General features: G+C 33.5%; 1 protein-coding gene across 5 annotated transcripts; it reads left to right on the forward strand.

Annotated features, from left to right (window-relative positions):
* The first annotated feature begins 3,044 nt into the window (after positions 1–3,044).
* On the forward strand, positions 3,045–9,727 carry LOC133309343 (cyclin-dependent kinase F-4-like). Of its 5 annotated transcripts, XM_061510108.1 has the most exons (19): positions 3,047–3,299; positions 4,258–4,518; positions 4,594–4,645; positions 4,734–5,325; positions 5,435–5,513; positions 5,591–5,659; positions 5,754–5,843; positions 5,935–6,073; positions 6,316–6,418; positions 6,501–6,553; positions 6,661–6,727; positions 7,174–7,282; positions 7,418–7,483; positions 7,591–7,659; positions 7,755–7,812; positions 7,897–8,013; positions 8,787–8,818; positions 9,074–9,149; positions 9,400–9,727. In XM_061510108.1, the coding sequence occupies exons 4-19, from the start codon at positions 5,318–5,320 to the stop codon at positions 9,615–9,617; spliced, it is 1,353 nt and encodes a 450-aa protein (XP_061366092.1). In that variant the 5' UTR covers positions 3,047–3,299; positions 4,258–4,518; positions 4,594–4,645; positions 4,734–5,317; the 3' UTR covers positions 9,618–9,727. The 5 variants fall into 5 exon arrangements, with proteins under 5 accessions (XP_061366088.1, XP_061366090.1, XP_061366089.1 ...); XM_061510104.1 differs by having other exon boundaries at positions 3,045–3,299; positions 7,755–8,013; XM_061510106.1 differs by having other exon boundaries at positions 3,045–3,299; positions 4,594–4,628; positions 7,755–8,013.
* Positions 9,728–13,493: the final 3,766 nt, after the last annotated feature.

Consider the following 13,493-nt stretch of genomic DNA (forward strand, 5'->3'; position numbering starts at 1 on the left):
GTACCCCGAGGATAAGATGACCAGAGAAGGTTGAATGAAGATACTTCTAGATTATGTCAAAATAAAAATAAAAATATGAGCTGCCTTTTATTTAAATAAATAACGTATATGCATATCATTTTTAATTTATTATCATACTGTAATTTTATACTGTAAAATTTTGGATAACTAACGTGATAATCAAAATTTCACTGTGATTTGATAGAATATAATTATTCGGTAATACAAACAAATTTTACACTTGGCAATAGATCAAATCAAATATTAATTTTTTCAGATTTTAATATTTTGAAATACACTTTTTTATTTATATTTAAGTTCATGTAAGATTATATCAAAACCTTTTACATATGATTGTAAAAATAATTACAAATAAATTAAGGTTTTAATAGCTCTGCCGTTATTGCAAATACTTATTTTCACTAAAATTCTGTTTGTATCCTGAATTTTATTTTATTTTTTTATTTCAGGATTCAATTTCATATCCTAGTATAAATATATTTGCTGTAATTTTTTCATATGTACCAACAACAAAAATGAAGAACCAATAAATTAAATGCAATATTAAAAAACTCATAAAATCAATATCATGATTAGATGCCATCTGAACAGAATTATAGGGGTATGATGCTGTGATCATTTGATACATTCAAAATCAAAAGCCATGATAAAGGCAATGAATCAGGATGACTTTTATCATATTTCCTTAGTTATTCTTGCAAGCTTCTATTCATCATGGAATCAAGCTGTCTCCCTCTAGAACAATATTTGATAAATGACATATAGCTAATACTTTTCAAACGTGTACCTCATGCGTCCCGTATCACCATAATATTTCCCTATAAATAAACATCTCACAGTCCTTGACATAATCATCTCAACATAAAGAAACAAATCACAAATTAATGTACCAAAAAATTAAATAAATCATAAATCAAGATCTTACGTTCATACTTAAAATTATTAATTATTTACTATAACTCAAAATCTTTGTCAAACTTAAATCTTAAAACGAGAAATTACATATTATATCTATAGTATTATCATGAATGAGATTTTCTATCACAGTGTTCAATTTTTTTGTTTTTCAAAAATAAAGCTAAATACTTATCGAAAATTTAATGATAAAATTTTCATTGTCGAGTCTGGTATAAGACGTCTTGTCACACCATAACCTATGTTATAAACGTTTTGTTACGTAAACTCACATTCTTTTATTATGTGACCACTGACCAAAAATGTTATGCTGAATCTAGTACCGAATTTAAACTGTAACATTTCAAAATAAAAATAAAAATAAAATTTAGAAATCATGACATATGATATTTTTTTTTTCCAAATCTTGTCAAATTAATAATAATCTCTCACGTATTATATAATATTTTAAATTATGCGAAAAATATTTATCCTTTTAAAAGAAAATCATTTTAGTTAAAATGATTGTTTTAATTTAATATTTAAATTAAAAAATTCTCACTTTTTTATATTATAATTTTTATTGTGTAATTCTCTCTCTTATCATAAAATTATAATTTTAATTAAAATAACATACTTTTATATTCTTGTAAACAACAGTCACTAATCCCTTATATTATAGATGTATTAGTATTAAGGCTTCATTTCAAATATCCATATAATCTAACTGCATTATCCACCCGATCTAATTTATCTATGTCCTTGTAAAGGACAGTCACTAATCCCTTATATTATATGTGTTAGTCTCGTAATTCTTGACCTAGCCACGTAGAAGAAGATAAGAGGCGAATTCACATGATTCATGTAATCAAAATGATGTGTATATAAGTTTGTATATTATAATAAGGGAAGTTATCCGCATTTATTTTCAAAACGACGTTGTTTTGATATTGAAATTTTAAAAAATTATAAATATAAAGACTATTATAACCTCGAAATAAATTAAAATTACAAAGACACCATAATTTCTGTCCCAAAACAACATCGTATTAGCCTTATTGCATAAAAAACTAACCCTTGTAATTAGGGGTTAAACCGATCCAAACCGCAAAAACCGAACCGAAAAACCAAAAACCGAAAAACCGAAAACCGAAAAAACCCGTAAATATTTACTGGATTGGATTGGTTTTCGGTTTGGATGTTGAAAACCGATCCAAACTTATTTTCTACCAATTTTTTTTTTAATGTAGTATTCATGCCAATGATCTATGTATGGGTAAGAAGAATTCAGTTTTATGTTTTAAGTTTACTATGTTATGGAATTTCTGGATTACTTTCGTTAATCTAGTATACATAGTTAAGTTTTTTGTAGAAGCTGTGTTTTGGCCAGTGTTCATAGTGGCCACTTTTGCAGCCATTATAATTTATAAGTAGTAAAACAGTGATTTCTGTAAAAGAATTCATTACTTTTTTTATTAGAACATCGATCAATAATTTTTTTTATTAGTGATTTTGGAAGACTTATTATTATGGTATTGTCAAAATTTTCTGCTACTACCAATACAAAAGATCCATGACAAATAATACTACTCATTTTTCTAAAAATAATTCTTATAAGTTCTATTTTTTTAACTTTTCAAAAAATCGAAAACCGATCCAATTCAAACCGAAAAAAATTGGATCGGATTTAAAAAAAAATTCAAACCGATTGGATGATGTAATGACCAAACCGAAGGAATTGGATCGGATGCTTCAAAACTGATCTAATCCAAACCGCGAACACCTCTACTTGTAATAATAATATAGGAAATTCTAAAACAAAGGAAAAGAAAAAAAATGAAAGTGACATGGAATGAAATAAGGGGGGGGGGGGGTTGAGAGATGAGAAGCGTGTATATATGATAATTAAAATTTTGATTTAAATATATGCTCTTATAATTTTAGGGTTTTTTTAATCAAAATAATTTTATCAAAATTTTAAATGTTTTTATAATTGTTTTATGTTTTATAAAATTTCGATTTTAACTAAGGTGTAACGAAACGGAGAAGGGAAAGGTAGGGAGGTATAACCAAAAAAATAAATAGAGGAAAAGTTAAGAAATAGAGTTAGAGTGGAAGGCAAGAAAGAGAGAAGGCGGTGGTGAGGTGACCAAAGAAGGCCTAAAGGGAACGCATAGCATAAATTAGGTGAGGTGAGGCGAGGCGAGGGACACGCACTTTCTAATTTGTAATTTCTATTTCTTGGTTGGCACGAAGCGAAGCTAAGCAGACAGAGAAGAGAGAGAAAGCGTGAGAGAGAAAAAGAAGGGTATCGAATACGAAGAAGCTCTGGATTCCACCCCTTCCCGTCCTTTGAGACGGTGGCTATGCTGCTTGCTCTTCAGGTCCCTCTTCCTCTCCCTCTCCCTATATATCTCTCTCTCTCTCTCTCCCTCCTCTTTCTCTTTCTATGTTGCGCCCTTTGTTTATCTTCGCGTTTCAGATCTGATCCGATCTCCTTTGGATCCTTCCGATTTGTTTTCGCTATCTCCTCTGCTTTAACTCCGTGATTGTTTCCGCGTTTCATTTAGGATTTCTCCATTTTTATTTTTTTGAGATTTTTTTTTGCGGTTGACAATCGATGAATGGCCTACGTTCAATTGATGCTCCTACGCTGCCGTCGTTGAATTTGGTTTTTATGATGTCTTTTCAGGGTTTGTTTTGAGGTTTGTGATATTTATTTTATGCTCTGGCGTTATTTAGGGTTTGGACTTTCACTGAGATAGGATTTTGCTGTGTTCTGTAGTTTTCATGTGCATTGTTGTTGTGACTAATTTATGTTATGTTCTGTCTTCTGGAGTATATATAGACTCATTGATTATATACATACATACATATATATATATATATATATATATATATCTGTGTGTGTGTTAAATGTAGGCCGAATGCTTCTGTTAGAGGGAATTTGAAATTTTATCTGATGACGTACCATCTTAATTTAATTTCATGTAATTCATAGAGCTCGTAGGCTTTTTTACGTTGGGGAATTTATGTTTTAGTTGATACACTAGGTTCTGATAATCCCCGGAAATCTTCAAACTTTGCACCGGGTTTTGGGATTTTAATTGTTAGTTACATTTGGTACAAGTGCAATTGCAATCAATTTTGCTTGGTCAGACTTTTAATTTGTGTTTTTTATAGCATCTGAAGCCACAACTACAAGTTCTCTCATTTCATGTCGTTGCGGTCTTTGTTGAGATTTTTATTTTATTGTTCATGTTTAATATGGGAGACAAATTGAAAATATGCATTACGGGATTATTGATCTAACCAAGCTCTGTTTTTTTGTTGTTGTTCCAGATTGGTCTGGATTTAAATCTAAAGGGTCGTGATTTATATTTTGAGACATGGAGGGAGCTTGTTTCTGGACAAATTGCCACAAGTATCGGTCTTTTACATTCCAAAAAGTTCTTGATTGGCGGTTTTTCATCCTTGGAGATTTTCTTCTGGTTTCCTTTGTTAATTGCACTTAGTGTTCCGTTCCCCATTAATGATCAGCACAGGGTACGTGATGCTAGTTTCTTCTGATACAGGTGCTGCATCTTTAGTGCACTTGTACAAGTAAGCGCTTTTTATTATCCTTCTTTGCAAAACATTAATCCCAAAGTAGTTTCTTAATAAGTGTTCCTTTGACAGTGCATTGCTGACCCAACATTCAGTTAAAATTTCTGGTAAATCCTCTTCTGGGGTAAGATATCTATAGTGGAGAACCTCTATAACATAATCATCTGTTCCAATTTGCTAAATTTTAATTCAGCCTATGTTTTCTTCTACAGGGCTGAAGTATATACATTGTTGACTGAATATTGGATTCTGCCTGTATCTTTGAGTGAAGCATTTGCATTGGATCAGTGCGGATTGTAGTTATTGGCAATCGTCTCCTTGTTGCTCTTTATGGGTATTGTTGCCGGCAATACATCAGTTACCTGAAGGTTCTGAATCAAATCCTATTAGATTAGATGAAGTAGATATCATTCTAGTCCTGAAGTCTTGGGTCATAGTGATTTTAGCTACAGATTAATGCTATTGCTTTGATCAATAGTTTTGGTTGGACTTGAGAAGTGTCAGTATGATCTCTGGTTCTTGTTCATTTCTACCTCCCCTGTCCTGCAACCATTACAAAGCTGTGGATCTATTAATGAATAAGGCTGTGCAGCCCTTCCATCAGAAAGTTTCTGCGTCTATGCTGTCTTTTCCCATGACAGAAAATTGATGGTGGATTTTGCTGAACCAGCAGGCATCTGTTAATATTTTATACACCTTTGAGAATCATCTACAAGAGATAAATGCCATCTATCTTTTGTGTTTTTGTTTACATTTTTTGAATAAAGAAAGTGCTACTTTGTGTTCCACGGCAACAATGGAAAGGTGAATATTTATATATTTTTTTCTTTTGCATAAGTTACTATTCGCCCCCCTCTCTCCCACAAAAAAAAAACTGTTGAATTTTTCCAATATTTCCCCCCTGCAAATACAGGTACAAGTTAATTAAGGAAGTTGGTGATGGAACTTTTGGGAGTGTCTGGAGAGCTATTAATAAGCAAACTGGCGAAGTTGTAAGTGTCTGTAACTGGAATGATGAAGGTTCTCTATTTGAAGTCAGATTTTTTCCTAATAAGTCATAAAATTGCAGGTTGCGATCAAGAAAATGAAGAAAAAATATTATTCTTGGGAGGAGTGTGTAAACCTTAGAGAGGTCAAGGTGTCACATCTTGCTGATCTTTCTGAAGCCTTATATGTTGTATATTGTTAGATTCTTTTGTTCATAATTATTCTTTAATATCCCTTGTTGGCAGTCATTACGAAAAATGAACCACCCAAATATTGTGAAGCTGAAGGAAGTTATTCGAGAAAGTGACATTCTGTACTTTGTTTTTGAGTACATGGTGGGTGGCTGAACTTTTTGGTATAGGAAGGTTGAATAAGCTGATACAAAATCTAACATACTAATTGCATTGTCTGTTTTGGGTGATGCAGGAATGCAACCTGTACCAACTAATGAAAGACAGGGAAAAACTGTTTTCTGAAGGTGAAGTTAGAAATTGGTGTTTTCAAGTTTTCCAAGGTCTCGCATACATGCACCAGCGTGGATACTTCCATCGTGACCTAAAGCCTGGTACTTATTCATGATTTAATCTGCAGTCTTGGTAGAGTGTCTATTTTGATGAAATGGGAAAGATATCATTTACATTATGTGTAGCATGATTTGTAGTTTTGGCTTGCTAAGTTGCTAATAAATTGAACTTCCTGTTGTGAGAAGATTACTGACTGAGAGCCTGGTCTGTTGTTTATATCTTTATTACTCTGCTGCTAAAAGTTTTGCTGTTTTGACACAATGTGGCATGCTGCTTTTTGTAGAAAACTTGCTGGTTACCAAGGATATCATCAAAATTGCTGATTTTGGCCTAGCCCGAGAGATCAGTTCACAACCACCCTACACTGAGTATGTCTCCACACGATGGTACGTGCGTTCAACTGGCTATAGATGTATCATGTTCTGTGTATTAGGGCTATGTAATAACATGTATGTTGGCCTTTGCTAGGTATCGTGCTCCTGAAGTGCTGCTTCAGTCGTATCTGTATAGCTCTAAAGTTGGTAAGTGCCGTGGAATAATGATGTCATTTATGATCTTCACGAATATGTTGTTTGCAGTGATGAGTGTTATACTACTATTTTATTTCTTAATTCTATTTTTCTTCTAGACATGTGGGCAATGGGTGCTATAATGGCTGAGCTGCTCACTCTCCGTCCTCTTTTTCCTGGTGCCAGGTATTGGCCTCTCTCCTCCCCCCCTCCCTCCCCCAAGTGTTGGTTTTTTTTTTTAAACTGAGAAAGAGCATATAGATCTTCAGCAGGGAAACAAACTATTATCACCTGGGACTCTTGTAATCTATGAAGCACAGATTCCGACACGGTGTTTTCGATACGTTCTCGACACGAGATGTCGATACGATACAATACGTTTCCGATACATTTTCGATAGGCGTATCCGATACGTTGGAAAAAAATTTAGGGAGTAGTGGTGCTTCATAGGTTGTAATAAAGAAGATATCAGTCGTCCACTTATTTGACCGCACTTTCTTTTTTACAAAAATAATGTGGTTGCAAATTGTTATGAGTTTTTTATGCTTTAAAGTGGAATCCTGCTCTAAAGCAATTGTGTTTAGTAACTGGATGTTGGAAATAAATATATTCCTCCATTGTGTCACATGCAGTGAAGCGGATGAGATCTACAAAATATGTGGTGTGATTGGTAATCCAACCACTGAATCATGGGCTGATGGGCTCAAACTTGCAAGGGAAATCAACTATCAGTTTCCACAGGTTAGATTCCCTTAATTTGGGCCTTGTGATTAGATTTTATGACGCTATTCGATTCTGTAATAAATGTGCTAAGTGCGATTGTGTGAGGTGATATTAGTATTGTAACGCTGTATGCCTGTTACTTGAATTCTGCAGCTTGCTGGTGTACATCTTTCTGTATTGATCCCAGCTGCAAGTGATGATGCAATCAACCTTATCACTGTAAGTAGTTTTTTGTACATTGCTTGGCTGCTTAGCTCTGTGAACCACTTATCAACTAATAGTGTGTAATGCACTTTTCCTTTTTTTCTTGTTTGCTATTAATGCAGTCACTTTGTTCATGGGATCCATGCAAGAGGCCAACAGCTTCAGAGGCCCTTCAACATCCTTTTTTCCAGGTTCATATTTTTTTTTTTTATCTTTTGTTGAAGGAAGTATATCATGTTTTTACTTTGTAAGCTGTTTTATTCAGACCATTTTTTATTTGGTGTAGAGTTGCTTTTACATTCCTCCATCCCTTCGAACCAGAGCAGTAGCAAGAACTCCACCTGGTTTGTTATATTTATATATTTTGTTAGCTGCGGATATGCTTGTTGTACATTTGTACAGGATCTTAATTGTCGCCCTTTTCTCAGCTGGAGCCAGGGGAGCACTGGATCAGCAAGGGGTCAAGAGATATTCTGGTGCTTTGCCTAATTCAAAGCTCACAAATAATTTTTCTTCCCCAAAACTACATCCTCCTTTGGTTTCAGGTGATTTAACTGGTCTTACATATTTATTGATTAGTTCCATGAATGCATGCATTCTTTTATTGTTTTTTTTATGTTTAGAGCTCAAGGTAGTCAAAGCACAAGATGCCAAAAAGTGCACGTGTTACTGAAGAAAGACGATATAATTAGGAAAAGAAAATAGTAAAATAATTTTCTATTTTGCATTGATTTTTCATTTAAATTAACTACTCAAGCATAACATTCATGGTATAAGTAAAAATTATGATGTTCAATTTACAAAACATTAAGCTGGCTTACTGCTAAGAGTCAGTTATTGTTTTTAACATTTTGACTATTTTGCCCCAGTTAGCTTCACAGCTAGCAAGTTAATGGCTGGGCTTCTAAAGTTTTTTGTTTTTTTTTCTCTCTCTCTCTCTCATCTATTAAGATGATAGAGGCATGCCTAGCCTAAACAGAAAGGTTCCTAAGGCGCCATGGTTCTCATAGCTTCTGGTGCTTGGCCTCTGTGCCTTAGACACACCTTTGGTTACTTTGGCTACATTAGTTCAACCTTTGGTTACTTTGGCTACATTAGTTCAATTATACTAATCAATTTGGTAAAAAATATCTTTTAATGTTTAAGCATGAAATTATCCATTATTATATATGATTGATGGAAACACAGTGATCAATGCAAATGAGATTTTTCCCATTGTGCTGTATGTACAATTAATAGGTCTTTTTTGTTTATTGGCATACTCAGTTTCATATTTAATGTGCAATTTAAGGTTCTAATCCAATTATTAATGTTACAGGGGTGCAACGGAAGCTGGATATGGTAAATCTGGTTAGTTGTTCTCTCTACATTCTCTTGAGCTTGCCATATCTTACTGACAAGCTCTCTCTGTTCACACACGCTTTCTTTTTACCTCATGACGTTGACAAAATCAAAATCCAATTTTAATTTGAAATCCTCTTTTGCACAATAGTGGATTAATTCTCACTTAATGCTTTGCTGGACTGATATGTTGTTTGTCTGAGCTGGTTCTTTCCTGATTTCCCTCCATGTCATACTAACAATTTCTTTCTGATTCTTCTGAAGAATGGAATTAAGAACGAAAAATCAATAAAGACTATTAAACAATCAAAATATCGACAGCCAGGAAAGGACAGCCCAAGTAAGATTTTCAGTCTAATATTTTTATTTAATTATTGTATCTGATATTCTTTTATAGTTGGCCTTTCTTGGAAGAATTCCAAGAATGAAATTATAGATTATCACTTAAAAGTTGGTGGTATTCTTTAATAGAGGGTCTTTGACAGGAGGAAAAGTGTTCTCTTGTTTTTCTTGCTTAAATGAAGATACAAACATATAAAAGAGGTCTTGTGGTTCTTTGTTAATGACAAAGTTATGTTGGTTGTTGACAGCTTCTCTAAATAAGGGGAGGACTGGACGTGGGGTTTCAGAAACAGCCGAGAGGTTGGCCAATATGTCTGTTGGTACTCGAAGACAATCGATGGGACAAGCCCGTCCTCCTCCAATGAAGGCTGGAGTCAATTGGATTTCTGAATCTGGAAACTACATGCTCAGGACAGCACAACAGATTCCGACTGGAAGAACTTTCCCAAGAAAAGTGGCCGGATGAGAAGTATGTGTTCACGTGGAGATTCTATAATGCTCAATATTGTTTATGTTCTAGTATAAATAATCAAATATTATGTGGGTTTGGGACTTTCATCTGATGACTTTGGCGAATATCTAAACTGCTAAACTAGGATTTTGCCTGTGGTATTTGGTAATCGTTACGTATTTTTGTGTTGTGGGACTCATCGTTGTGCTGATGCTTTTTACTATATATAAATGCCAGCTTATAAATAAAGTTTTCCACTACTTGTGGTGGAATTATAACAGGTTGTGTTATGGTACGCTCGCATTTATTAGGTCGAGGTGATCATAAATCATGCCTGTCTGCCATGCCTGATTCGAAATTTCAATTTTGGTATCAACAAAGCTTAGCACAGTTGGTAGATAGTTGGATCTTTTAAGCACGTTAACAGGGTTCGATCCCTGGTCGTGTGTATAGAAAAGGTTTTGTTGGGAGCCACAATCGCGTGATTTCTCTGTTTTGAGGGGATTAGTTCTTGGCTTGGGAAATACTCTTGGAAGAATTTCAAAAAAAGAAAAGAAATTTCAATTATGGTGGTTAGAATCAATTCAAGCCATAACAAATGTTTTATTCGGCAAGTCCTGACTTGCACGGGGAATTGATCAACATAATTAACATGTTTAATTTGTATTCCTGATTACACTGTATGACAAGAAAAATTCTTTGCCGGATGTGTTGCTTTATATTTTGAATACTAGGGAAGTTTGATTGCGATGATTAAAACCATAAAAAAAAATATTTGGCTTGTTTTTATTAACAAACATGGGGATTTGGCCAAATGTAGCAAAATTCTTGTAAGTTTTGCCTGCATCTTTAGAATTATTAATTTAGATCGCAATGAACATGTTTTACTTGTTTTCTTGATTAACAAAAACGAGATCCTTTGAACAATATTATAATTACAACGATCCAAAAGTATAGAAATTGTTTTTCCAGGTATTTTCTCTCTCCAAATTTTGGATTTCAAAAGTTTAATTATAACAGTTAGAAATGTTTGACTTTTCTATTCATTAAAAAAATATAGAAACCAATGAACAATGGCATAACTATAACAACCAAGGTAAAGAAATTCTTTGTCGTGTAAATCCCAAAAACACCTTTAACGAGTATGTTTAAGAAATACAGAACCCGCTAAACGATGACATAAATTATAATGGTCCTACAATAGAGAAATTTTATGTGAGGCATGTACATTTTTTATTTTGTATGCTTCAAAAGCAGTGTTATTAAACTCGATCCAGACATCGATCCGGTCAGGGTACTGGGTTACTGGTCGGACTCTGGTTAAACCGGTTAACCCCGATATATATAAATATAAACATATAAATTTTAAATATTCTCCATATCTAAAAGAGATAAAAAGGTAAAAATTATCCTATCACACTATTACAAGTTCATAATTAATCAGTAAATTGCACAAAATAAGCACAAATAAATGAAAATATATGCTTTCACTATGCCCATGGTGCCAAAGTTGTGTTACTCACGGGCTCTTTCTCCAGCAAACTCATCTAAATCTTGACCAACATTGCTTGCATTTTGGTCTGTGATTTCCATGCTGTGTGCATCTACCTTATTATCATCATCCTTATCCAAATTTTGTTGATCTATGACAATTAAATTTTTATGTAAGTCACTAATAAATATTAAGTGATCAAAATCAAATTGAACAACAAAATTCTAATTATTATGTTGTACAAAAGCATACCAATATCATTTGCAACTGGTGGAACGACATCCAAGTCTATGTTTTGTCGTAAAACTTCATCTTCTTCATTACTTAATAATGCTGGTGACATCTCCAAAATTCAACCAGAATGTTCCTTAAACATTGCCAAATCAATTGGGTTATAATTTTGACACTTCGTTTGATCCCTAAATTTTTGAATTTTCATCATCACAAAAATACTTGCAACTATTTATATATATCATCATTACAAATATTCAATTTACAGGATTCTACCATTAATTACGAAATTGAAAGTAGAATCCAATTTTCAAATCCAGTATAAGAATAGAAACTAGTATATCCATTATTCAGAAACCATAGCAGAGTTGTATGTCCAATATATAGCAGAGTCTAATCAAATGTAATGATCAAATCAAGTTCCCATCGTAGACAAATCAGATTTCCTGATAAGTAAAAAAAAGTAGGAAATCTATGTGATTCATATAATATAATAAAAGAATGTAAACAATGAATGAACATAATAATACCTTGTTTGCAGATTCAAGTTGCAACAAACATAGACAAGATCATTAAGCTTTTTATGGTTTCTCTTTTTTGAATGAATATGCTCAAATATACTCCAATTTCGCTCACAGCCTGAGGCACTACAAGTTTGGCTTAGGATATGAATTGCTAATTTTCTCAAGTTCGGTGCACCAAATCCATAACATTCCCACCATTTATCTGGAATGTAATAAAATTAGTATTCACAAATTCATACTAATAAATTTTTCAACTATAACAAGTTAATAATTTTACATGCCATCATTGTATTTCGTTCGCGTGAAGTTAATTGCCTTCCAAAATTAGATTGAGGATCTTTGAAATCCTCATCTCATTTGTAAATTTAGATTGCAACTCATAATCCCCATAAAAATACCTCTTAATGACATCCAAAAGGTCAAATTTTGTGAATTCATATTTTTTAAATTCATCTACATTGAAATGACATTCTGAATTTAACCAATAACCTGCAGCATGCAGATTTTACGAAGCTAAGAATCCCAACGAGTATCTAACCTCCTATCCATCTCCTCTCTAGCTTTAATTATGGCCTGTAAAAGGAAACTCATGGCTTATCTTCACTATCAACAATACGTAATACACGTACAAGTGGCTCAGTAAGTTTTACAATATCAACATATTGTTTCTAAAATTTAGAGTCTAACACTTGTTCCACAAATCTTTTTGCCTTAACATCTTTGCAATAAGCTGAACTTGTCCAATCTCTTAATGTTACCCTTTCTCTTAATGCATCTTTTTGAGCCATTATACTTTGCAAAATAATGAAATTTGTGGCAAAATGGGTTGGAGCTGGACGAAGTATTTCTTTCCCACCTGTAAATTTTCTCATCAAATACAATAGGTAACAATGGTTAGAAACATATTTGGTGAGTTTTGCAGCATGTTCCATCGTTTCAATCACTTCATCTAACTTGCCAATGTCCTGGAACATTAGATAACACAATGGGCAGCACAAGGAGCCAAAATATCTTACGAAACTCGGCCTCTAATAACCTCCCAGCAGCAACATAGTTAGCAGCATTATCAGTCATACTTTGAACAATATTTTCTGGCTCAACAAACAGAACTATTTCTTAAAAAAGTTGGCATAATACTTCTGCAATTTTGGATGCATGAGAAGCGTCAACAGATTTCACAAAAAATGTTCCTTTTGGGCAATAAACCAAAAAATTAATGAGAATGCTTGTGATAAGTCCACCCATCTGCCATAGTAGTGCATCCAATGTGCTTCCAAATAGCTCTATAGCTCTAAAGAAGTTTCTTCACGTCATCAACTTGGCTATTTAGCAAATCACGTAGCATGTGGTATGTTGGAGCTTTAAATCCTGCACCTAAGCTACATACAACATCAAACATTTCCTGAACATAAGGTGAGTTGGCTGCATTAAATGGAAGACGCGCATAAACTATCCATTTTGATATAGCAAGGTGAGCTTTCTGAATCACTTCTTTGCTTTGCAACACACTTTTTATGGTCGGTTGAGCTCTAGGATTCTTCTTGCGATAAAATAAGAGCCTAAGGAATTGGTATTCTTCCCCTTTTCAGATGAATTAGAGGTGATTTTCTTGATGAATTTGTAATTTCTTGCACTTGATAATCT

This window comes from Gastrolobium bilobum, unplaced genomic scaffold (genome assembly GCF_033153095.1).
Source record: "Gastrolobium bilobum isolate Gb01-03AN ecotype WA unplaced genomic scaffold, APGP_CSIRO_Gbil_v1 utg86886, whole genome shotgun sequence".
Lineage (NCBI taxonomy): Eukaryota > Viridiplantae > Streptophyta > Magnoliopsida > Fabales > Fabaceae > Gastrolobium > Gastrolobium bilobum.

Coding starts and splice junctions, on each gene's coding strand:
- LOC133309343 (XM_061510104.1), top strand. Junction 5,844..5,934: donor ACTTTGTTTTTGAGTACATG/GTGGGTGGCTGA, acceptor TGGGTGATGCAG/GAATGCAACCTGTACCAACT. Junction 6,728..7,173: donor CCTCTTTTTCCTGGTGCCAG/GTATTGGCCTCT, acceptor TGTCACATGCAG/TGAAGCGGATGAGATCTACA.